At 51.3% G+C, this 25,558-nt stretch overlaps 1 protein-coding gene across 1 annotated transcript in view; it reads left to right on the plus strand.

Annotated features, from left to right (window-relative positions):
- BABAM2 (BRISC and BRCA1 A complex member 2) overlaps positions 1–25,558 on the plus strand; it is a 224,831-nt gene that overhangs the window by 14,175 nt on the left and 185,098 nt on the right. Inside the window, exons 3-4 of the mRNA XM_089662229.1 lie at positions 2,125–2,201; positions 24,944–25,038. Of these exons, the coding sequence (XP_089518355.1) occupies positions 2,125–2,201; positions 24,944–25,038 (172 nt within the window). The remainder of the gene's footprint in view (positions 1–2,124; positions 2,202–24,943; positions 25,039–25,558) is intronic.

Here is a 25,558-nt window from a genome sequence, read left to right on the forward strand (position 1 = left end):
ATAACAAAAACTAAGAAAAAAACCTTTCTTTTTTAAAAATTTTCAGTGGTTTTTGGTTTGTTTAAGAAAAAATAAAGATAATAAAGATAAAATTAAATACCACCAAAAGAAAGTTCTATCTGTCACAAAAAAATGATAAAAATTTCATATGGGTACAGTGTTGCATGACCGCGCAACTGTCATTCAAAGTGCAACAGCGCTGAAAGCTGGAAATTGGCCTGGGGGGGAAGGGGGTAGAAGTGTCCTGTAGGCAGGAAGGGGGTAGAAGTGCCCGGTAGGCAGGAAGGGGGTAGAAGTGCCCTGTAGGCAGGAAGGGGGTAGAAGTGCCCTGTAGGCAGGAAGGGGGTAGAAGTGTCCTGTAGGCAGGAAGGGGGTAGAAGTGCCCTGTAGGCAGGAAGGGGGTAGAAGTGTCCGGTAGGCAGGAAGGGGGTAGAAGTGCCCGGTAGGCAGGAAGGGGGTAGAAGTGCCCGGTGGGCAGCAAGGGGGTAGAAGTGCCCTGTAGGCAGGAAGGAGGTAGAAGTGCCCGGTAGGCAGGAAGGGGGTAGAAGTGCCCGGTGGGCAGGAAGGGGGTAGAAGTGCTCTGTAGGCAGGAAGGGGGTAGAAGTGTCCGCTAGGCAGGAAGGGGGTAGAAGTGCCCTGTAGGCAGGAAGGGGGTAGAAGTGCCTGGTAGGCAGGAAGGGGGTAGAAGTGCCCGGTAGGCAGGAAGGGGGTAGAAGTGCCCTGTAGGCAGGAAGGGGGTAGAAGTGTCCGGTAGGCAGGAAGGGGGTAGAAGTGTCCGGTAGGCAGGAAGGGGGTAGAAGTGTCCGGTAGGCAGGAAGGGGGTAGAAGTGTCCTGTAGGCAGGAAGGGGGTAGAAGTGTCCTGTAGGCAGGAAGGGGGTAGAAGTGTCCTGTAGGCAGGAAGGGGGTAGAAGTGCCCGGTAGGCAGGAAGGGGGTAGAAGTGCCCGGTAGGCAAGAAGGGGGTAGAAGTGTCCTGTAGGCAGGAAGGGGGTAGAAGTGTCCTGTAGGCAGGAAGGGGGTAGAAGTGTCCTGTAGGCAGGAAGGGGTAGAAGTGTCCGGTAGGCAGGAAGGGGGTAGAAGTGCCCGGGGGGGCAGGAAGGGGGTAGAAGTGCCCGGGGGGGCAGGAAGGGGGTAGAAGTGCCCGGCGGGCAGGAAGGGGGTAGAAGTGCCCGGCGGGCAGGAAGGGGGTAGAAGTGCCCGGCGGGCAGGAAGGGGGTAGAAGTGCCCGGCGGGCAGGAAGGGGGTAGAAGTGCCCGGCGGGCAGGAAGGGGGTAGAAGTGCCCGGCAGGCATGAAGGGGGTAGAAGTGCCCTGTAGGCAGGAAGGGGGTAGAAGTGCCCGGTAGGCAGGAAGGGGGTAGAAGTGCCCTGTAGGCAGGAAGGGGGTAGAAGTGTCCTGTAGGCAGGAAGGGGGTAGAAGTGTCCTGTAGGCAGGAAGGGGGTAGAAGTGTCCTGTAGGCAGGAAGGGGGTAGAAGTGCCCGGTAGGCAGGAAGGGGGTAGAAGTGTCCTGTAGGCAGGAAGGGGGTAGAAGTGTCCTGTAGGCAGGAAGGGGTAGAAGTGTCCGGTGGGGCAGGAAGGGGGTAGAAGTGCCCGGGGGGGCAGGAAGGGGGTAGAAGTGCCCGGCGGGCAGGAAGGGGGTAGAAGTGCCCGGGGGGCAGGAAGGGGGTAGAAGTGCCCGGGGGGCAGGAAGGGGGTAGAAGTGCCCTGTAGGCAGGAAGGGGGTAGAAGTGCCCGGTGGGCAGGAAGGGGGTAGAAGTGCCCGGGGGGCAGGAAGGGGCTAGAAGTGCCCTGTAGGCAGGAAGGGGGTAGAAGTGCCCTGTAGGCAGGAAGGGGGTAGAAGTGCCCGGTAGGCAGGAAGGGGGTAGAATTGTCCTGTAGGCAGGAAGGGGGTAGAAGTGCCCTGTAGGCAGGAAGGGGGTAGAAGTGCCCGGTAGGCAGGAAGGGGGTAGAAGTGCCCTGTAGGCAGGAAGGGGGTAGAAGTGCCCGGGGGGCAGGAAGGGGGTAGAAGTGCCCTGTAGGTGAGGGGTACAGAACTTCAGGCGGAGGGTTGGGGTGACTCTTTATAGGGATTTCTTTGCTGATTTGGGTGAGTTGCTGAGCTGAAGAGGTTTGTTTGTGTGTTTCAGGTGCACCTCTCTGACCCCGGGCCCCAGCTGCGATCGCTTCAAACTTCACATCCCCTATGCCGGTGAGACGCTGAAATGTAAGTACCTTGGTGCTCAGTACAATGGAGATGCAGGAGGATGTCCTTGATGCACTGTGAGGTGTATGGTTGAGTCTTTCCTGTCTGCCTACGTGGCCCAGCAGTTTGGCGTTTGCACCGTGTGGCAGAGTATCTCACAATCCATATTAGGGTTCACCTACCAAAGGCCTTGTTTTGGGACTCCGGTTTGTGTTTAGGGCCAAGCTAGCCATTGCAGACTGGACAACCTGATCCGAAGGCCGGCTCACCCAGGTGAAGTCATGGCAGTCAGCCTAGTTGCAGTGTACCAGTGGTCCTGGCATCATACACCGATCAGCCATAACTTGACCACCCTCCTAATATGGAGTAGGTCCTCCTTTTGCCAAAACAGCCCTCATCCATCGAAGGTTTGGACTCCTCTAGACCTCTGAAGGTCTGGAGGAGTCCATGAAGGTATGCTGTGGTGGCACCAAGCCATCAGTAGCAGATCCTTTAAAGCAGAAGTCCAAGAAAACACTTTTTTGACCGGATCAGTGGGCCTGTGCCGGCACAGCACGGGTCAAATGCTCGTTTTGTTCTAGGGGAGAAGACACCGAAGATATACTCACCTGAACCGCCAATCCTCCCCTCGCAAGACTGGCCTCTTTGGCTCCTGCCACCCCCAATTGTCCAGCGGTCTTGTAAATGGGTTGTTCCTGGCCTCAGCACGCCCAATGCGCACTCCACAGACAGGAGCAGTCCACCATTGGACCGCAGGGGAGTGCGGTTTTCCATTGGGTCGGCAGGTCAGTTGAGTATGAGTGCAACCGATCCATGCACTGGGAGCACAGCCCCACTGCATGTTAAAAGAAGAAAATCTAACTGGAGTTCTGCTTTAAGTCCTTTAGGTTGCAAGGTGGGGCCTCCATGTTTTTCCAGCACATCCCGCAGATGCTCAATTGGATTGAGATCTGGAGAATTTGGAGGCCAAGTCAACAGTTCAAACTTGTTGATTTCCTCCAACCATTTTTGAAAAATGTTTGTGGTATTTCCAGGCGCATTATGCTGCTAAAAGAGGCCACTGCCATCAGGGAATACTGTTTCCAGCAATGTTTTCAGTTTTTAGGTAGGTCAAATAATATCCACATGAATGGCAGGAGCAGGGGTGGACTGGCAACTCATGGGGCCCCTGGGCAATAGGCGATCATGGGGCCCCTGTGTCCTTGCCCAAACTCAAAAAAGCCTATGAAAAAGGTACCAGGGGCATCTCATGGGGCCTCTTACTGACCCCGGGCCCTTGGCAGAGCCCGAGTTTCCAAATGGTCAGTCCGCCCCTGGGCAGGCGCCAAGGTTTCCCAGCAGAACATTGACCCAAGGCATCACACTACCTACGCGGGCTTGTCTTCCTTCGTCCAAGATGTAGATCGATCTGTATGGAGCCATCAAGGAACAAAATTGCCTCAATTGCTATCTATCGATACCACCAGGTGAAGAGGTCATGCTGGAAACACCTGATGGGACGGGCCACGGAAAGCTCACACTAGGGTCCCCCGCAATTGGCAAATCACACCACAGATACCACTTGGTATGTAAAAAGCCGTCCGTTCTTGGGGAGAAAATGTCCCCCCTGTCCATACAGGTAATGCCAATAGATAATATATTATAGGGGGATATCGGGGGCTTCCAGCGTGACCTCTTCACCTGGTTGTATCAATACATAGCAACTGAGGCAATTTTATTCCTTGGTGGCTTCATACAGATTGATCTACATCTTGGACGAAGGGGGATCCAGTCATCACTTCTCTGCAGCTTATCCCGATGAAAGAATTAACCACTTCCAGTCCGGACACTTTCCCCCCCTTCCAGTCCGGACACTTTCCCCCCCTTCCAGTCCGGACACTTTCCCCCCCTTCCAGTCCGGACACTTTCCCCCCCTTCCAGTCCGGACACTTTCCCCCCCTTCCAGTCCGGACACTTTCCCTCCCTTCCAGTCCGGACACTTTCCCTCCCTTCCAGTCCGGACACTTTCCCCCCCTTCCAGTCCGGACACTTTCCCCCCCTTCCAGTCCGGACACTTTCCCCCCCTTCCAGTCCGGACACTTTCCCCCCCTTCCAGTCCGGACACTTTCCCCCCCTTCCAGTCCGGACACTTTCCCCCCCTTCCAGTCCGGACACTTTCCCCCCCTTCCAGTGTGGACACTTTCCCCCCCTTCCAGTCCGGACACTTTCACCCCCTTCCAGTCCGGACACTTTCCCCCCCTTCCAGTCCGGACACTTTCACCCCCTTCCAGTCTGGACACTTTCACCCCCTTCCAGTCTGGACACTTTTCCCCCTTCCAGTCCGGACACTTTCCCCCCCTTCCAGTCCGGACACTTTTCCCCCTTCCAGTCCGGACACTTTTCCCCCTTCCAGTCCGGACACTTTCCCCCCCTTCCAGTCCGGACACTTTCCCCCCCTTCCAGTCCGGACACTTTCCCCCCCTTCCAGTCCGGACACTTTCCCCCCTTCCAGTCCGGACACTTTCCCCCCCTTCCAGTCCGGACACTTTCCCCCCCTTCCAGTCCGGACACTTTCACCCCCTTCCAGTCCGGACACTTTTACCCCCTTCCTGACCAGGGCAATTTTCAGCTTTCAGCGCTATCACACTTTGAATGACAATTGCGCGGTCATGCAACACTGTACCCAATTGAATTTTTTACCATTTTTTTGAAACAGATAAGGCTTTATTTTGGTGGTATTTATTCACCGCTGGGATTTTTATTTTTTTTGCTATGTAAATAAAAAAGCCCAAAAATTTTGAAAAAAAGTGTTTTTTTTATAAAATTTTGCAAATAAATAATATTTCATCATAAATCTTTGCCAAAATTTATTCCGTTATCTTTTTAGTAAAAAAAAAAAATCCAAATTAGTTTATAACAAAAATTATAATTTTTAAACATTTTTTTTTACATTTTTATTTTATTTTTTTATATTATTATTATTATTTTTTTTTTTTTTTACATACTGTCACCCTAGCAGTGTGGGGGCACCATGGTGACACTGTACTACTTGTGGGGGGTGATGAAGATTTTTTTTTTTTTTACACATTGCTTTTACACCCATATAGGATGTAAAAGCAATCATTTCTCTTACTCTCTGGCTGCATTCCTGCACTCATTGAGAAGTACTGACTGAGCTGTGATTGGTCACAGCTTGTCACATGGTACAAGGCTGTTGTGAATGGCCCTGTACCATGTGACCTCTGTGATCATTCACAGATTTCACACGTAGTAAGCAATGATGTCACAAGTGACATCTTGCTTACTACTTTGCATGTGATCACTGATTGGCCAATCAGTGATCACATGATCGGGACCTCGTACAGAGGTCCCGTCCGACGATCGGTGTTTCACTGTGTCCGGAGGACACAGCAGGCACTGGATCGCGGTGCTGCGCGCTCCCAGGGAGCGTGCACAAGCAGGGTGCGGAGAGGCCGTTTATAAACGGCCACCCGACCCTGCAGTGCCACCGTCTGGCCGTTTATATACAACGGCCAGTTGGGAGGTGGTTAAAGATGTTCTGAAACGCGTTGGTTACCTTGCTGAATCTATATTGCCTCCCCCGTTGTCCAAGGGAGGATATGTGTCCATGTGTTCCCTGGTCTCCTCCTCCCATGTCTGTCTCCAGGACTTCTCCAGGGTGTCACCCATCCTCTGGAACTCCCTGCCCCAACCCATCAGACTATCACCTACTCTCCTTACTTTTAGGCGCACCCTGAAAACCCATCTCTTCAGGGAAGCCTACCCCGCCCTCAGCTAACTGCCGATCTCCTCCACTCTTCCTATCACTCCATCCCCCACAGCCACTTCCTCCTGTACCTCTTCCCCTCCCTCCTAGATTGTAAGCTCCCAGGATCAGGGCCCTCGATCCCCTCATGTTTTGCATTGTATTGGTATTGTTCTGTCACATGTTCTGTCCCCCTTTGTAATGTACAGCGCTGAGTGAACTGTTGGCGCTTTATAAATACTGTATAATAATAATAACTAGAAAATCTACAATTTCTGGGGAAATTGTGTGAAGTGTTCTCATGTGCAGCTGTAGTCTACAACTGGAGTGGGCGGAGTAACTGGGCGGAGTAGCTTTCATCACTCTGCTTCCTGCTCACACACCTGGGTTCCTATGGCAACTCACTCTACAGCAAGGGCAGAGGAGCGGTTAAAAACAAACTGCTCCAACTTGCTCACTTCACTGGCCATTGCCATCTTCAAATGGTTGTAATTTTAAAACTATAACTCCTACAGTGAAGAGCTTTATATTGTGAGAATCACAAGACCCAGACCTACATTTTGATGCATAGTATGTCTCTGAAATATTAAAAATGAAGGCACAGTCGCAGTGTAGAAATTGCATTTCAAATTTCAGGTGTCTAGAGTGGAGTTTCAATGAATGTCAATGGGCGGCGTGAGTTGCAAACAAATGGTCATATTGTGAGAACTATCAGGACTATGGCTTAGCCGTGGACATTGTTAGTGACAGCCGGGATAGCTGAACGTTGTGATATAAGATATGTGTAGGTGGGCGGGAAAATGAGGGAGTGATGGCAGTTTAGGAATCATGTCCTGATTTTTCAGCTCCCACTCTAGTTTTTGTCAGGTCCCAGTTTTGAACATTCCGCCATTCATTCCTATGGGACCAATTTCACCACAAAAACGGCGATATTTCGTGAACCATTCGGGGAAACGTTCCACAAAGTGATAGCAATCCGATCGGGAACAATCCGCACGTTTCGGTATATTACTGTCTATGGAGTGTAAACACTGTGGGAGGAGTTAGAGGGGTAAATTTGTCTATAATAAAAAGAATGTATATGTGAGATGACAGGGAGGGGTCTGCCATGCAGGAACACCTAAAAAAGAGAGGCAGGGAACAACGCTCAACTTCCAAGTGTTCTGGAACGGGGCCTAGGCTCAGAGAAGTTTGTATTGCCCTCAGTGTCACTTCTCAGAGAGATCCTCACATCAGTATCATTGAACTTCCCCAGAGAGATCCTCATTGTCAGTATCACTGAACTCCCCAAGGAGATCCTCCCATTGGCATCACTCCTGTCAGTAATCACTGAATTTCCCTCAGAGAGATCCTCACATCAGTATCAATGAGCTGCCCCAGAGGAATCCTCACATCGGTGTCACTGAACGACCCTCACTTGGTGTCCATTGAGCTTTCCCAACCTCTCCATCTACTCAGTACGCTTCGTGTCTTTTTAAACCGCCCGAACTACCAAAATATCAACCTATGGAGAGTCAAATTTGAATTTAACATTAAAATCTTTCTTTTTGGCTTGTATGTTCACTTCCAAATCTTTCTGGCTCTATAAACCATCTAAAAACACAAATAATTCAGATTTGATCAACCCTGAAGTGGCAAAACCCATTTCCCAGAATCCTTTGCAAAGATATGCAAATGAGCAGGTTCAGCCAGTAACATTCAAATCATAACTGTCACCAGTGTGCCTATGAGAGCTCCCAACTGACTTTTCATGCCATAGCTGGACACGGGAGCCGGACCACGGCAACCGCCTGTAAAATGGCAGCTTTCCTACCTATAAAGGTCGGGGGGGGGGGGGGGGATTCTGCTGTAACAAAGCCTTCATTTTCCTTCATGGAATCCTCACAGCACTTTATGTGGCAATTTAACCAATTCAATACCGGGCACTTCTACCCCCTTCCTGCCCACCGGACACTTCTACCCCCTTCCTGCCTACCGGACACTTCTACCCCCTTCCTGCCTACCGGACACTTCTACCCCCTTCCTGCCTACAGGGCACTTCTACCCCCTTCCTGCCTACAGGACACTTCTACCCCATTCCTGCCTACCGGACACTTCTACCCCCTTCCTGCCTACAGGGCACTTCTACCCCCTTCCTGCCTACCGGGCACTTCTACCCCCTTCCTGCCTACCGGGCACTTCTACCCCCTTCCTACCTACCGGGCACTTCTACCCCCTTCCTGCCTACAGGGCACTTCTACCCCCTTCCTGCCTACAGGACACTTCTACCCCCTTCCTGCCCAGGCCAATTTCCAGCTTTCAGCGCTGTCACATTTTAAATGACAATTGCACGGTCATGCAACACTGTACCCATATGAAATTTTTATCATTTTTTCGTGACAAATAGAGCTTTATTTTGGTGGTATTTAATCACCTCGGGGTTTTTTATTTTTTCTTAAACAAACCAAAAACCACTGAAAATTTTGAAAAAAAAAGTTTTTTCTTAGTTTTTGTTATACAATTTTACCTTCACTGAGGCTGCACTGATGGACACTGATAGGTGGCACTGATGGGCACTGATGAGGAGGCACTGGTAGGTGGCACTGATGGGCATTGACAAGCATCACTGATGGGCGCTGAAAGTCAGCACTGATATATGACACTGATATATGGCACTGATAGGCAGCATTGACTGACACTGTTAGGCGGCACTGACAGGCACTGATAGGCAGCACTGACAGGCACTGATAGGCAGCACTGATAGGTGGCACTGACTGGCACTGATGGGTGACACTGAAAGGCAGCTCAGATGGGCACTGATATGTGGCATTGATGTGCATTGGTAGGCACTGATATGTGGCACTGATGTTTACTGGCATGAGGCACTGATGAGCACTAACATAAGGCACTGATGGACACTGACAGGTGGCACTGCTGGGGCCACACTGATCATCAGTGCCCTGATGATCAGTGTAGATGTCCCCTCCGAGGAATGCTGATTACCGGCTCTCCTCTCCTCTGTCAGTGTGACAGCTCGAGCGAAGAGAAATGCAGATAACCGTCATTTCCCTGTTTACATGCGATCAGCTGTGATTGGACACAGCGGATCACATGACTGAGCCAACATTTTCGTCTCTTTCCGTGGATCGGTGATCCGCTGTGTCCGAGGGACACAGCGCACCGCCGATCGCTGTGCTGCGCAATCCCTGAGCTGCGCATGCGTGGTGAGAATGGGAGGACGTCATATGACTCCTCCCAGAATGAGAGAACCGCCTTGCGCCCGTCATTGGACTATATGGCGGGCAGGAGGTGGTTAATATGGGTTTGGATTTTTCCAAATTCTAACCGTTCTGCTGGTCATTCACAGTTTGAATTTTGGGAAATTCCTGCTTAATGGGTTGAACTTTGGGATAAGCAGACATTTAGATTTACTAACACTGGCGCACTTACAATTGGGTGCAGCTGTGCATGGCGGCCAATCAGCCAATCAGCTTCTGACTTCAGCTTGTTCAGTTACGCTTTGACAATAAGGCTCCATGTACGCGGGACGTTTCTAAAACACTTCTGAACGATGGAAACTGACTGCTAGAAAACGTAGGTTATAAAACGTCTGTTAGCTGCGTTTGCATACCGCGTTTACGTGCGTTTGCATTTAGAAGCGTTTTTTTAAGATAACTTCAGGAGACCTTCCAGAATGCACTGAAAAACAGTAAAAAAATAACTATTTCAGGCATTTTGAGAGAAATAGAAATTGTGTGAAGTGTTCTTGCCTCCACCAGTGGTCTACAGCTGGAGTGGGCGGAGTAACTGGGTGGAGTGGGCGGAGTAACTGTTGTGTGGTTGGAGTGGCTGGAGTAACTGTGAAAAGGTTGGACTGGGCAGAGTAACTTTATGGAGTGGGCAGAGTAACTGGGTGGAGTGGGCGGAGTAAGTGGGTGGAGTAACTGTTGTGTGGTTGGAGTGGCTGGAGTAACTGTGAAAAGGTTGGAGTGGGCAGAGTAACTGGGTGGAGTGGGCAGAGTAACTGGGTGGAGTGGGCAGAGTAACTGGGTGGAGTGGGCGGAGTAACTGGGTGGAGTGGGCGGAGTAACTGTTGTGTGGTTGGAGTGGCTGGAGTAACTGAAAAGGTTGGACTGGGCAGAGTAACTTTATGGAGTGGGCGGAGTAACTTTATGGAGTGGGCAGAGTAACCGGGTGGAGTGGGCAGAGTAACCGGGTGGAGTGGGCGGAGTAACTGGGTGGAGTGGGCGGAGTAACTGTTGTGTGGTTGGAGTGGCTGGGGTAACTGTGAAAAGGTTGGACTGGCAGAGTAACTTTATGGAGTGGGCAGAATAACTGGGTGGAGTGGGTGGAGTAACTGGGTGGAGTGGGCGGAGTAACTGTGAAAAGGTTGGACTGGGCAGAGTAACTGGGTGGAGTGGGCGGAGTAACTGGGTGGAGTGGGCGGAGTAACTGGGTGGAGTGGGCGGAGTAACTGTTGTGTGGTTGGAGTGGCTGGAGTAACTGAAAAGGTTGGACTGGGCAGAGTCACTTTATGGAGTGGGCGGAGTAACTTTATGGAGTGGGCGGAGTAACTGTGTGGCATGTTTGGAGTACAGATAGTAAACATGACACTAACCAAGTGATTGATGAAATGTAAGCAGTGCACATGGCAAGCTGGATAGAGTGAGAAATGCATTTCAACTTTGATTTTTCAGCTCACACTCTCGCTTTCATCACTCTCCTTCCTGCTCACACACCTGGGTTCCTATGGCAACTCACTCTACAGCAAGGGCAGAGAAGAGCGGGTAAAAACAAACTGCTCCAACTTGCTCACTTCACTGGCCATTGCCATCTTCAAACGGTTGTAATTTTAAAACCATAAATCCTACAGTGAAGAGTTTTATATTGTGAGAATCACAAGACCCAGACCTACATTTTGATGTCTCTGAAATATTAAAAATGACGGCGCAGTCGCAGTTTAGAAATTGCATTTCAAATATCAGGTGTCTAGAGTGGAGTTTCAATGAATGTCAATGGGCGGCATGAGTTGCAAACAAATGGTCATATTGTGAGAACTATCAGGACTATGGCTTAGCCGTGGACATTGTTAGTGGCAGCCGGGATAGATGAACGTTTTGATATAAGATATGTGTAGGTGGGCGGGAAGATGAGGGAGTGATGGCAGTTTAGGAATCATGTCCTGATTTTTCAGCTCACACTCTAGCTTTTGTCAGCTCCCACTCTAGCTTTGAACATTCCGCCATTCATTCCTATGGGACCAATTTCACCACAAAAACCGCGATATTTCGTGAACCGTTCGGTGAAACGTTCCACAAAGTAATAGCCCACCAATCGGGAACAATCCGCACGTTTCGGTATACTACTGTCTATGTAGTGTAAGAACTGTGGGAGGAGTTAGGGGGGTAAATGTGGGAGGAGTTAGGGGGGTAAATTTGGCTATAATAATAAGAATCTACATGTGAGATAACAGGGAGGGGTCTGCCATGCAGGAACACCTAAAAATGAGAGGCAAAGGGAACAACCATCACGCTCAACTTCCAAGTGTTCTGGAATGGGGCCTAGGCTCAGAGAAGTTTGTATTGCCCTCAGTGTCACTTCTCGGTGAGATCCTCACATCAGTATCATTGAACTTCCCCAGAGAGATCCTCATTGTCAGTATCACTGAACTCCCCAAGGAGATCCTCCCATTGGTATCACTCCTGTCAGTAATCACTGAACTTCCCTCAGAGAGATCCTCACATCAGTATCAATGAACTTCTAAATTTTAAAACCATAAATCCTACAGTGAAGAGCTTTATATTGTGAGAATCACAAGACCCAGACCTACATTTTGATGTATAGTATGTCTCTGAAATATTAAAAATGAAGGCACAGTCGCAGTTCAGAAATTGCATTTCAAATTTCAGGTGTCTAGAGTGGAGTTTCAATGAATGTCAATGGGAGGGGTGAGTTGCAAACAAACGGTCATATTGTGAGAACTATCAGGACTATGGCTTAGCCGTGGACATTTTTAGTGGCAGCCGGGATAGCTGAACGTTTTGATATAAGATATGTGTAGGTGGGCTTGAAAATGACAGAGTGATGGCAGTTTACAAATCATGTTCTGATTTTTCCTTGCACACTGTAGCTTTGTCAGTTCTCACTCTAGTTGCGCCATTCATTCCTATGGGACCAATTTCACCACAAAAACGGCGATATTTCGTGAACCATTTGGCGAAACGTTCCACAAAGTGATAGCAATCCGATCGGGAACAATCCGCACATTTCCATATATTACTGTCTATGGAGTGTAAAAACTGTGGGAGGAGTTAGGGGGGTAAATGTGGGAGGAGTTAGCGTGGCAAATTTAGCTATAATTAGAATCTATTTGTGAGATAACAATCCGCGTTCGGCAAGAAGACGTAATAATGAGTTCTGTATCAGGATGTTCACCCTGTAAGATGTTCTCAGCCACCCCGTAGACTTTCCTCGTCTTTTCGTTATCTTATATTTTAACATTTGTAATAATAAAATTCTGTTTCTTACATATGTGTTGAAGTTGCCTAAAAAGTCCCACATTATATATTTGGGGGGATTATCTACCTACCTATCATGGGTTGTTGGCAACAATGTAGTGACTCCTGAGGTGACTACACAATATTACTTACTAAATACCTTGGACTTTCCAAAAAGGGGTCATTTGGGGGGATCTGTACTGTCCTGACATTTGGGGGATATTTGGTGTCAGTGGGAGGAAAAGTGCCCCACCATTGGTATCGGAGGGGCACTATTCATCCCACTGACACCAATGATGGGGCACTATTCCTCCCACTGACACCAATGATGGGGCACTATTCCTCCCACTGACACCAATGATGGGGCACTATTCCTCCCACTGACACCAATGATGGGACACTATTCCTCCCACTGATACCAATGATGGGGTACTATTCCACCCACTGACACCAATGCTGGGGCACTATTCATCCCACTGACACCAATGATGGGGCACTATTCCTCCCACTGACACCAATGATGGGGCACTATTCCTCCCACTGACACCAATGATGGGACACTATTCCTCCCACTGATACCAATGATGGGGTACTATTCCACCCACTGACACCAATGCTGGGGCACTATTCCTCCCACTGATACCAATGATGGGGCACTATTCCTCCCACTGACACCAATGATGGGGCACTATTCCTCCCACTGACACCAATGATGGGGCACTATTCCTCCCACTGACACCAATGATGGGGCACTATTCCTCCCACTGACACCAATGATGGGATACTATTCCTCCCACTGACACCAATGATGGGGCACTATTCCTCCCACTGACACCAATGATGGGACACTATTCCTCCCACTGATACCAATGATGGGGTACTATTCCACCCACTGACACCAATGCTGGGGCACTATTCCTCCCACTGATACCAATGATGGGGCACTATTCCTCCCACTGACACCAATGATGGGGCACTATTCCTCCCACTGACACCAATGATGGGGCACTATTCCTCCCACTGACACCAATGATGGGGCACTATTCCTCCCACTGACACCAATGATGGGACACTATTCCTCCCACTGATACCAATGATGGGGTACTATTCCACCCACTGACACCAATGCTGGGGCACTATTCCTCCCACTGATACCAATGATGGGGCACTATTCCTCCCACTGACACCAATGATGGGGCACTATTCCTCCCACTGACACCAATGATGGGGCACTATTCCTCCCACTGACACCAATGATGGGGCACTATTCATCCCACTGACACCAATGATGGGGCACTATTCCTCCCACTGACACCAATGATGGGCACTATTCCTCCCACTGACACCAATGATGGGGCACTATTCCTCCCACTGACACCAATGATGGGGCACTATTCCTCCCACTGATACCAATGATGGGGTACTATTCCTCCCACTGACACCAATGATGGGACACTATTCCTCCCACTGACACCAATGATGGGGCACTATTCCTCCCACTGACACCAATGATGGGACACTATTCCTCCCACTGATACCAATGATGGGGTACTATTCCACCCACTGACACCAATGCTGGGGCACTATTCCTCCCACTGATACCAATGATGGGGCACTATTCCTCCCACTGACACCAATGATGGGGCACTATTCCTCCCACTGACACCAATGATGGGGCACTATTCCTCCCACTGACACCAATGATGGGGCACTATTCCTCCCACTGACACCAATGATGGGACACTATTCCTCCCACTGACACCAATGATGGGGCACTATTCCTCCCACTGACACCAATGATGGGACACTATTCCTCCCACTGATACCAATGATGGGGTACTATTCCACCCACTGACACCAATGCTGGGGCACTATTCCTCCCACTGATACCAATGATGGGGCACTATTCCTCCCACTGACACCAATGATGGGGCACTATTCCTCCCACTGACACCAATGATGGGGCACTATTCCTCCCACTGACACCAATGATGGGGCACTATTCCTCCCACTGACACCAATGATGGGACACTATTCCTCCCACTGATACCAATGATGGGGTACTATTCCACCCACTGACACCAATGCTGGGGCACTATTCCTCCCACTGATACCAATGATGGGGCACTATTCCTCCCACTGACACCAATGATGGGGCACTATTCCTCCCACTGATACCAATGATGGGGCACTATTCCTCCCACTGACACCAATGATGGGGCACTATTCCTCCCACTGACACCAATGATGGGGCACTATTCCTCCCACTGACACCAATGATGGGGCACTATTCCTCCCACTGACACCAATGATGGGGCACTATTCCTCCCACTGATACCAATGATGGGGTACTATTCCTCCCACTGACACCAATGATGGGACACTATTCCTCCCACTGACACCAATGATGGGGCACTATTCCTCCCACTGACACCAATGATGGGGCACTATTCCTCCCACTGACACCAATGATGGAGCACTACTCCTCCCACTGACACCGATGATGGGGCACTATTCCTCCCACTGACACCAATGATGGGGTACTATTCCTCCCACTGACACCAATGATGGAGCACTACTCCTCCCACTGACACCAATGATGGGGCATTATTCCTCCCACTGACACCGATGATGGGGCACTATTCCTCCCACTGATACCAATGATGGGGCACTATTCCTCCCACTGACACCAATGATGGGGCACTATTCCTCCCACTGACACCAATGATGGGGCACTATTCCTCCCACTGACACCAATGATGGGGCACTATTCCTCCCACTGACACCAATGATGGGGCACTATTCCTCCCACTGACACCAATGATGGGGCACTATTCCTCCCACTGATACCAATGATGGGGCACTATTCCTCCCACTGACACCAATGATGGGACACTATTCCTCCCACTGACACCAATGATGGGACACTATTCCTCCCACTGACACCAATGATGGAGCACTACTCCTCCCACTGACACCGATGATGGGGCACTATTCCTCCCACTGACACCGATGATGGGGCACTATTCCTCCCACTGACACCAATGATGGGGCACTATTCCTCCCACTGACACCGATGATGGGGCACTATTCCTCCCACTGACACCAATGATGGGGTACTATTCCTCCCACTGACACCAATGATGGAGCACTACTCCTCCCACTGATACCAATGATGGGGCACTATTCCTCCCACTGACACCAATGATGGGGCACTATTCCTCCCACTGACACCAATGATGGGCACTATTCCTCCCACTGACACCAATGATGGGGCACTATTCCTCCCACTGATACCAATGATGGGGTACTATTCCACCCACTGACACCAATGATGGGGCACTATTCCTCCCACTGACACCAATGATGGGGCACTATTCCTCCCACTGACACCAATGATGGGACACTATTCCTCCCACTGACACCAATGATGGGGCACTATTCCTCCCACTGACACCAATGATGGGGCACTATTCCTCCCACTGACACCAATGCTGGGGCACTATTCCTCCCACTGATACCAATGATGGGGCACTATTCCTCCCACTGACACCAATGATGGGGCACTATTCCTCCCACTGACACCAATGATGGGGCACTATTCCTCCCACTGACACCAATGATGGGGCACTATTCCTCCCACTGACACCAATGATGGGGCACTATTCCTCCCATTAATATGAACAATGGAGCACTGTTACTCCCCCTAAAACCAAAGACGGGGTATTGTTTACTTTCACTGCTTTCAGGACATTTTCTTCTCCCACTGGCCACGTTACGGCCCCACTAAAGTTTGAAGGACAGTAAACCGTCCCTTTATTTATAAAGTTTGGAGCCCCCCCCACCCCCCCCATTCTAGATGAGGTAAAGCTTCACTTTGCAAAGAGTTTCAAAAATAAAAAATATCCTTTTTGCTTGCCCATGATTGGATGATCGAAATCAGCAGAACTCCCCCTCAGCTCTGGAGCATCTGCACTTGGAGTGCACAGACTATTTGCCTTTAGTAAATCAGCCCCGTTGTGTTGTGTGCAGTGATATCGTGTGACAAAATGTGAATGAAGAACGGCTCAGGCAGCGGAAGGGTTAACGAGCTGCTGATCTTGTGTGGCCCCTTGCACACTGACGCGGTTCGGTCTGAGCGCACCGTGGGTGTAGCACAGTGTTCCGGCCAGTTTGGTGCGGGTTAGCCGCGCTTTCTGAAAGCATGGGACATCATTGAACTCTATGGGAAGGCGCAGCTAACCCACGGCTACACTGTGCTACACCCGCGCTGTGGTCAGACCGCACGTGGTCAGTGTGAAAGGGGCCGGCCTACATTTTGCTAAGGTTCACTAGATGGAACAACCCACCTCAGAGCGTTGCCTGGAGCAGCCGATCCGAGAACAAGATGTGTATGTTGTGGGGAATACAGACGGTTGAGGCAGCGCAGTGAGTGGGGCTCATCCTCTGTGTGGTGTATGGTGGGTGTGATGGGGGGATGGTGGTAATATTTGGTAGACGCCATTTTTTCATCAGCACAGTACATCCTCCTCTGTCTTGTTCTGAGGATCGCCTTCTCTGCCAGTCGCTGACTAAACTTAGCGATAATGAACAGGGAGGTAATAACTGGGTTAATCACCAGCTGTGGTGATATTTCTGTGCTTTCCGGAGCTTCGCTTTCTCCGCCGTCCATGACACTTCTATAGACGCGGTTTAGATCGCCGTTTGTACAGCTGTGTAGGCATATTGCTTACAGGGAATCAGTCAGAATACTAAAAGATAAAACTATAATCCTGCTACTTTATAACACTCTGGTCCGGCCGCATCTGGAGTAGGCCGTCCAGTTGGTCACCGGTCCTCGGGAAGGATGTGCTGGAACTGCAGAGAGTCCAGAGAAGAGCGAGAAAGCTAATAAGGGGGTCGGTGGTCCTCCGTTACGGGGGATGGAGGACCTCAGTTACGGGGGATGGAGGACCTCAGTTACGGGGGATGGAGGACCTCAGTTACGGGGGATGGAGGACCTAAGTTACGGGGGATGGAGGACCTCCGTTGCAGGGCATGGAGGACCTCAGTTGCGGGGCATGGAGGACCTCAGTTGCGGGGCATGGAGGACCTCAGTTGCGGGGCATGGAGGACCTCAGTTGCGGGGCATGGAGGACCTCAGTTGAGGGGCATGGAGGGACCTCTGTTATGGGGTTTGGAGGACCTCTGTTATTGGGTTGGGAGAACCTCCATTACGAGGCATGGAGGACCTCCGTTACGGGGCATGGAGGACTTCAGTTACAGGGTCCGGAGGACCTCAGGTATGGGAGTGGAGGACCTGAGGTATGGGGGATGAAGAACCTCAGGTGTGGGGGACTGGTGGACTTCCGTTACGGGACTGGAGGACCTCAGTTACGGGACTGGAGGACCTCCGTTACGAGACTGGAGGACCTCCGTTACGAGACTGGAGGACCTCCGTTACGGGGCTGGAGGACCTCAGTTAATGGGGCTGGAGGACCTCGGTTACAGGGGCTGGAGGACCTCGGTTACAGGGGCTGGAGGACCTCGGTTACAGGGGCTGGAGGACCTCGGTTACAGGGGCTGGAGGACCTCGGTTACAGGGGCTGGAGGACCTCGGTTACAGGGGCTGGAGGACCTCGGTTACAGGGGCTGGAGGACCTCGGTTACAGGGGCTGGAGGACCTCGGTTACAGGGGCTGCAGGACCTCCGTTACAGGGGCTGCAGGACCTCAGTTACAGGGGCTGGAGGACCTCAGTTACAGGGGCTGGGGAGAGAGGGTACCTGATTTTGGGTACAGCATCACATGACTGCTCATTTACGAGTTAAAGCAGAGTTCCATCCAAAAGTGGAAGCTCAGTTTATCTGCTTCCCGCCCCAGATGTCACATTTGGCACCTTTTGAGGGGAGTGGATACCTGGTTTTGACAGGTACCCAATCCCACTGCAGGCTCTGAACTGCAAGTTTGCCTCCCCCCCCTTTTCTCGCAAAGCCCTCTGGGATATTTCACAGGACTGGGGTCCATTCACGCAGCGCGATTCGCACATGTGCAGTAGGAAACCAGCTACCAGCTACCACAAGGCCCTTAGTCAAGATGGCGGCGCCAGCACCTGACAGCCAACTGAAGAATGGGCTCGGGGGGAGGACACTGCTAGACAGGGAAGTGCTGTAATATTAAAAGTCAGCGGACACAGGATTTGCAGCTGCTGACTTTTAATTTTTGGGAAGAGGGGACTCCTCTTTAAAGTAGTGCAGTGCTGTATAGGAAAAAACGGCCTGGTGACACCTTCCTGAACTGAACGAATCTAGCGCCACGTTTTGTGTCCCCGGTGATCCTCTCGCAGAGGAAGCCGTGTTCTCGGGAGCAGCTAACAGTGGGATGGATGCGGGAACGGCGGGGGACACTAGTCAGCGGCGGGGGACACTAGTCAGCGGCGGGGGACACTAGTCAGCGGCGGGGCACACTAGTCAGCGGCGGGGGACACTAGTCAGCGGCGGGGGACACTAGTCAGCGGCGGGGCACACTAGTCAGCGGCGGGGGACACTAGTCAGCGGCGGGGGACACTAGTCAGCGGCGGGGGACACTAGTCAGCGGCGGGGGACACTAGTCAGCGGCGGGGCACACTAGTCAGCGGCGGGGCACACTAGTCAGCGGCGGGGGACACTAGTCAGCGGCGGGGGACACTAGTCAGCGGCGGGGGACACTAGTCAGCGGCGGGGCACACTAGTCAGCGGCGGGGCACACTAGTCAGCGGCGGGGGACACTAGTCAGCGGCGGGGGACACTAGTCAGCGGCGGGGCACACTAGTCAGCGGCGGGGGACACTAGTCAGCGGCGGGGGACACTAGTCAGCGGCGGGGGACACTAGTCAGCGGCGGGGGACACTAGTCAGCGGCGGGGCACACTAGTCAGCGGCGGGGCACACTAGTCAGCGGCGGGGCACACTAGTCAGCGGCGGGGGACACTAGTCAGCGGCGGGGCACACTAGTCAGCGGCGGGGGACACTAGTCAGCGGCGGGGGACACTAGTCAGCGGCGGGGGACACTAGTCAGCGGCGGGGGACACTAGTCCGCGGCGGGGGACACTAGTCAGCGACGGGGGACACTAGTCCGCGGCGGGGGACACTAGTCCGCGGCGGGGGACACTAGTCAGCGGCGGGGGACACTAGTCAGCGGCGGGGGACACTAGTCCGTGGTCTCAGCGCAGCGTGCAGCACGTTCCTCGCGGTTTTCAGGGGCGTTATCGCTTTCTGCCGCCAGCTTCTGACTCTCTTATTTCTAACATCGGCTGACGTTCAGATGGACACAATTTTGCTGAGGGGGGGAGGGGCTGACTTCCTCGGTAAGCGTATCTCGATGTCATCTGCAGATCTCTGATTGCCTGAAGCATCGCTCTGCCAGATACAGAAAATAGCGTGGGGGGTGGCGGCGTGCGGGTTAACCCTTTCACTGCATGGCAGGGCTGCCCTTCCAATAGCTGAACCTCCGGCAAGGGGGACGCCAGAAGATGCTTCACCTTTGGCCTCTAAACAAGTTTGTCATTGACTATGACATCACTATGACATCACTATGACATCACAGAAAGTGAAGATAACAGAACAGTTATACCTCTGAAGAGCAAATTATTCATAGAATGGACATTGCTGATGATGGAAACGTCCCGTAAATATAAAGTGATCATAAACCCTTCCATATACACAGTGACTGGTGAGACACAGAGATGAAACAAGTCCTACCTACAGTGAGGAACAGAAGTATTTGAACCCCCTGCGATTCTGCAGGTTCTCCCACTTCTCCATCATGGAGGGTCTGACATTCACATTGCAGGGGATTCCCACTCTGAGGACAGAATTCAGGAGATCACATTGTATGATTTGTAAAGAATGTATTTGTCTCGCACGGCTGAACAGAAGTATTTGAACCCCTGAGAAGATCCGTGTTAATATTTGGTACAGAAGCCTTTGTCTGCAATTACAGAGGTCAGACGTTTCCTGTAGTCCTTGGCCAGGTTTGCACTGCAACAGGGATTTTGGCCGACTCCTCCACTCCGATCTCCTCTAGATCTGTCAGGTTTCGGGGCTGTCGCTGAGCAACACGGAGTTTCAGCTCCCTCCAAAGATGTTCTATTGGATTTAGGTGTGGAGACTGGCTAGGCCACTCCAGAACCTTGATATGCTTCTTATGGAGCCACTCCTTGGTTCTCCTGGCTGTGTGCTTCGGGTCGTTGTCATGTTGGAAGACCCGGCCACGACCCATCTTCAATGCTCTGACTGAGGGAAGGAGGTTGTTGCTCAAAATCTCACAATAAATGGCCCCATTCATCCTCTCCTTAATACAGTGCAGTCGTCCTGTCCCCTTCGCAAAAAAGCACCCCCAAAGCATGATGTTACCACCCCCATGCTTCACAGTAGGGATGGTGCTCTTGGGATGCAACTCATCCTTCTTTTTCCTCCAAACACGACGAGTGAAGTTTAGACCAAAAAGTTCTCCTTTGGTCTCCTCTGACCACATGACTTCCTCCCATGCCTCCTCTGCATCATCCAGATGGTCATTGGCAACCTTCAGACGGGCCTGGACATGTGATGACTTGAGCAGGGGAACCTTCAGATGGGCCTGGTCATGTGATGACTGGAGCAGGGGAACCTTCAGACGGGCCTGGACATGTGATGACTGGAGCAGGGGAACCTTCAGAGGGGCCTGGACATGTGATGACTGGAGCAGGGGAACCTTCCGTGCAATGCATGATTGGAAACCATGACGGCGTAGTGTTCTACCGACAGTGACCTGTGAAACTGTGGTCCCAGCTCTCTTCATGTCATTGACCAGCTCCTCCCTTGTAGTTCTGGGCTGATTCCTCACCTTTCTTCTCATCAGTGATACCCCACGAGGGGACATCTTGCATGGAGCCTCAGTCCGAGGGAGACTGACAGTCGTCTTTAGCCTCTTCCATTCTCTAACAATTGCTCCAACAGTTGATCTATTTTCACCAAGCTGCTTGGCAATTGCCCCGTAGCCCTTTCTAGCCTTGTGGAGGTCCACAATTTTGTCTCTGGTGTCTTTTGACAGCTCTTTGGTCTTGCCCATGGTAGTAGTTGGCGTCTGACTGACTGTGGGGTGGAGAGGTGTCTACAAAGAGCTCAGACAGGTGCTACTAAGTGAGATGAATGAGTGGAGTAGAGGGGGACTTTATAAAGGCGCAGTAACAGGTCTTTGAGAGCCAGAATTCTTGCTGTTTCTTAGGGGTTCAAATACTTCTGTTCAGCCGTGCGAGACAAATACATTCTTTACAAATCATACAATGTGATCTCCTGAATTCTGTCCTCAGAGTGGGAATCCCCTACAATGTGAATGTCAGACCCTCCATGATGGAGAAGCGGGAGAACTTGCAGAATCGCAGGGGATTCAAATACTTCTGTTCCTCACTGTAGGTTGTACCTGATTATCTGTAGCCGTTCAAGGTCCAGAAATTACACAGCTTGTCTGAGCTTTCAGAAAGTAGGGGGATTTGTCCATTTGGGTTGTGTAGGGCGGATGGAAGAATTGGTTGGTGTATGGGCAGATTATACTGATGGCAAATCCTACTGTATACTCCGTGACACAGGTGACAACAAATCCTCCTACATAGGTTGTACCTGATTATCTGAAGCCTTTCAAAGTCCTGAATTTACACAGCTTGTCTGAGCTTTCAGAAAGTAGGGGGATTTGTCCATCCGGGTTGTGTTCAACTACCATCTATATGCCGACGACACACAAATCTACCTCTCCATCCCCCACCTCACCCCCTCGGTCTCCGCCCGAATCACACACCTACTGAGCGACATATCAGACTGGATGTCACTGCACTTCCATAAACTGAACCTCTCCAAAACCGAGTTTCTTGTCTTCCCCCCAGTCCGGACCCCCCCCCCAGCCCGGACACCACCCCCCATTGACTTCTCCATCACGTCCAACAACGCCACCATCAGTCCCACCCCGTAAGCCAGAGTACTTGGTGTCATTCTGGACTCCAACCTATCCTTCCAGCCCCAAGTCCAATCTTTAACAAACTCGTGCGACTCCACCTCCGCAACATGCAGACTCCACCTCCGCAACATGCAGACTCCACCTCCGCAACATGCAGACTCCACCTCCGCAACATGCAGACTCCACCTCCGCAACATCGCCAAAATCTGCACGTTCCTAACCCCACAAACCACTAAACAGCTCATCCACTCCCTCATCATATCACGACTCGACTACTGCAACTCCCTCCTCACTGGCCTGCCTCGCCGCTGGCTATCCCCGCTTCAGTCCATCCTGAATACGGCTGCCAGACTCATTCACCTTTCCAACCGCTCCGTCTCCGCCACCCCCCTCTGCCAATCCCTCCACTGGCCTCCACTCAGTGTCCTCCACCCCTCTCTGCCAATCCCTCCACTGGCCTCCACCCCCCTTTGCCAATCCCTCCACTGATCTCCATTCAGTGTCCTCCACCCCCCTCTGCCAATCCCTCCACTGGCCTCCACTCAGTGTCCTCCACCCCCCTCTGCCACTCCCTTCACTGGCCTCCACCCCCCTCTGCCAATCCCTCCAATGGCCTCCACTCAGTGTCCTCCATCCCCCTCTGCCAATCCCTCCACTGGCCTCCATTCAGTGTCCTCCACCCCCCTCTGCCAATCCCTCCATTGGCCTCCATTCAGTGTCCTCCATCCCTCTCTGCCAATCCCTCCACTGGCCTCCATTCAGTGTCCTCCACCCCTCTCTGCCAATCCCTCCACTGGCCTCCATTCAGTGTCCTCCATCCCTCTCTGCCAATCCCTCCACTGGCCTCCATTCAGTGTCCTCCTCCCCCCTCTGCCAATCCCTCCACTGGCCTCCACTCAGTGTCCTCCACCCCCCTCTGCCAATCCCTCCACTGGCCTCCACCCAGTGTCCTCCACCCCCCTCTGCCAATCCCTCCACTGACCTCCACCCCCCTCTGCCAATCCCTCCATTGGCCTCCATTCAGTGTCCTCCACCCCCTTCTGCCAATCCCTCCACTGGCTTCCGATTGCGCAACGGATCAAATTCAAAATCCTAACACTGACGTACAAAGCCGTCCACCATACTGCCCCGAACTACATCACCGACCTAATATCCAAGTACCGCCCAACACGCACACTCCGCTCCTTACAAGACCTCCTTCTCTCTAGTTCCCTTGTCTCCTCCTCCCATGCCCGCCTCCAGGACTTCCTCCATCCTCTGGAACTCCCTGCCCCAGCCCATCAGATTATCACCTACTCTCCTCTCCTTTAGGCGCACCCTAAAAACCCATCTCTTCAGGGAAGCCTACCCCACCCCCTGCTAACTGCCGATCTCCTCCACTCTTCCTACCACTCCATCCCCCACAGCCACTTCCTCCTCTACCACTATCCTCTCCCTCCTAGATTGTAAGCTCCCAGGATCAGGGCCCTCGATCCCCTCATGTATCGCATTGTATTGGTATTGTTCTGTCACATGTTCTGTCCCCCTCTGTAATGTACAGCGCTGAGCCAACTATTGGCGCTTTATAAATACTGTATAATAATAATACTGATGGTAAACTCCGTGAGGTGACGGGCCCCGGGTGACAACACATCCTCCTACATAAGTTGTACCTGTTTAGCCCTCATGTACACATGAACTCCCCTAGACTTTGGGCTCTCCTGGCAGCAGAAAAACGTGCGCAATTGTGCTACTGTGTTTAGCCGCATTTAACACTTGGACGTTTATTCATTTCATTGGCAGACTATTTCCCATTGACATGGATAAACGCCCAATCGCTGAACATGGCCGGCATTTAGCTGCGTTTACATGCACTTTTGCCACGTTTAGCGGGTTTTTGGCCAAAACGTTCCTCTCTTGAACACAATTCTTCTGCATTCCTGAGGAACATTTAGCCGCCCTCTAAACTCTGCTCCTCCTAACCTCCGGTACAGCCTGTGTACATGGACATGCAGGCTTATGTGGAGTTGAGTTCGAGGCTTTGGCAAAACAAACCCAAAAAACGCCTAAAGCTCCTTGACTTCCATATAGGAACAGCAGTGTACACGGGGCCTCATCTTCTCTACAGCCATTCAAAGTGCTGAATGAACAAAGCTTGTCTGAGATCTCAGAAAAAGGTGGTGGAGAGCTGAAATTACACAGCTAGTGAGAGCTGATTGGAGGGAACAGACCCCACCCCCACACAGCACACACAGGTTCAGAGCTGAGGCTGCCAATCACAGGCTGTGTGGTTTACTAATCCTACTTCTACTACTAATAAGAAGATAAATTATAAAAATATCAGTAATAATAAAAGATCTAATAATAATAATAGAATTAATAATCATATCTCCTAGATTGTAAGCTCCAAGGGGCAGGGCCTCCAACCCCTCGTGTATAGAATGGTATTGTTATTGTTCTGCCCCCCATTGTAATGTACAGCGCTGAGCCAACTATTGGCGCTTTATAAATCCTGTATAATCTACTACTACTGCACTACTACGCCTTCTAATAGTAATGATGATAGAATATAGAATAATAAGAAAAGATATAATAATATTCTATATTTGTTCTTTCTTTCAGGGGACATCATGTTTAATGCCAAGTACCCAGAACTGCCTCCTGATTTCATCTTTGGGGAAGATGCTGAATTTTTGCCGGAACCTTCTGGCCTTCCGGTGAGTTGTACGATGACCCGTCCTGGATTTCCTCTGCTGCTCATAGCTGCCTTTGGTCATTGGGGAGCATTATATTCATGTACAGAGATTGTGCTGGTCACTGCTGTGAGTTACTGCTCCTTGCCCATCAGTTGTGCTCCTTGCCCATCAGTTGTGCTCTTTGCCCATCAGTTGTGCTCCTTGCCCATCGGTTGTGCTCTTTGCCCATCGGTTGTGCTCTTTGCCCATCGGTTGTGCTCTTTGACCTTCAGTTGTGCTCTTTGCCCATCAGTTGTGCTCCTTGCCCATCAGTTGTGCTCCTTGCCCATCAGTTGTGCTCCTTGCCCATCAGTTGTGCTCCTTGCCCATCAATTGTGCTCTTTGCCCATCGGTTGTTCTCTTTGCCCATCGGTTGTGCTCTTTGCCCATCAGTTGTGCTCCTTGCCCATCAGTTGTGCTCCTTGCCCATCAGTTGTGCTCCTTGCCCATCAATTGTGCTCTTTGCCCATCGGTTGTTCTCTTTGCCCATCGGTTGTGCTCT

This window comes from Staurois parvus, unplaced genomic scaffold, assembly GCF_062004578.1.
Source record: "Staurois parvus isolate SC_StPar_1 unplaced genomic scaffold, SC_StPar_1.0 ptg001445l, whole genome shotgun sequence".
NCBI lineage: Eukaryota > Metazoa > Chordata > Amphibia > Anura > Ranidae > Staurois > Staurois parvus.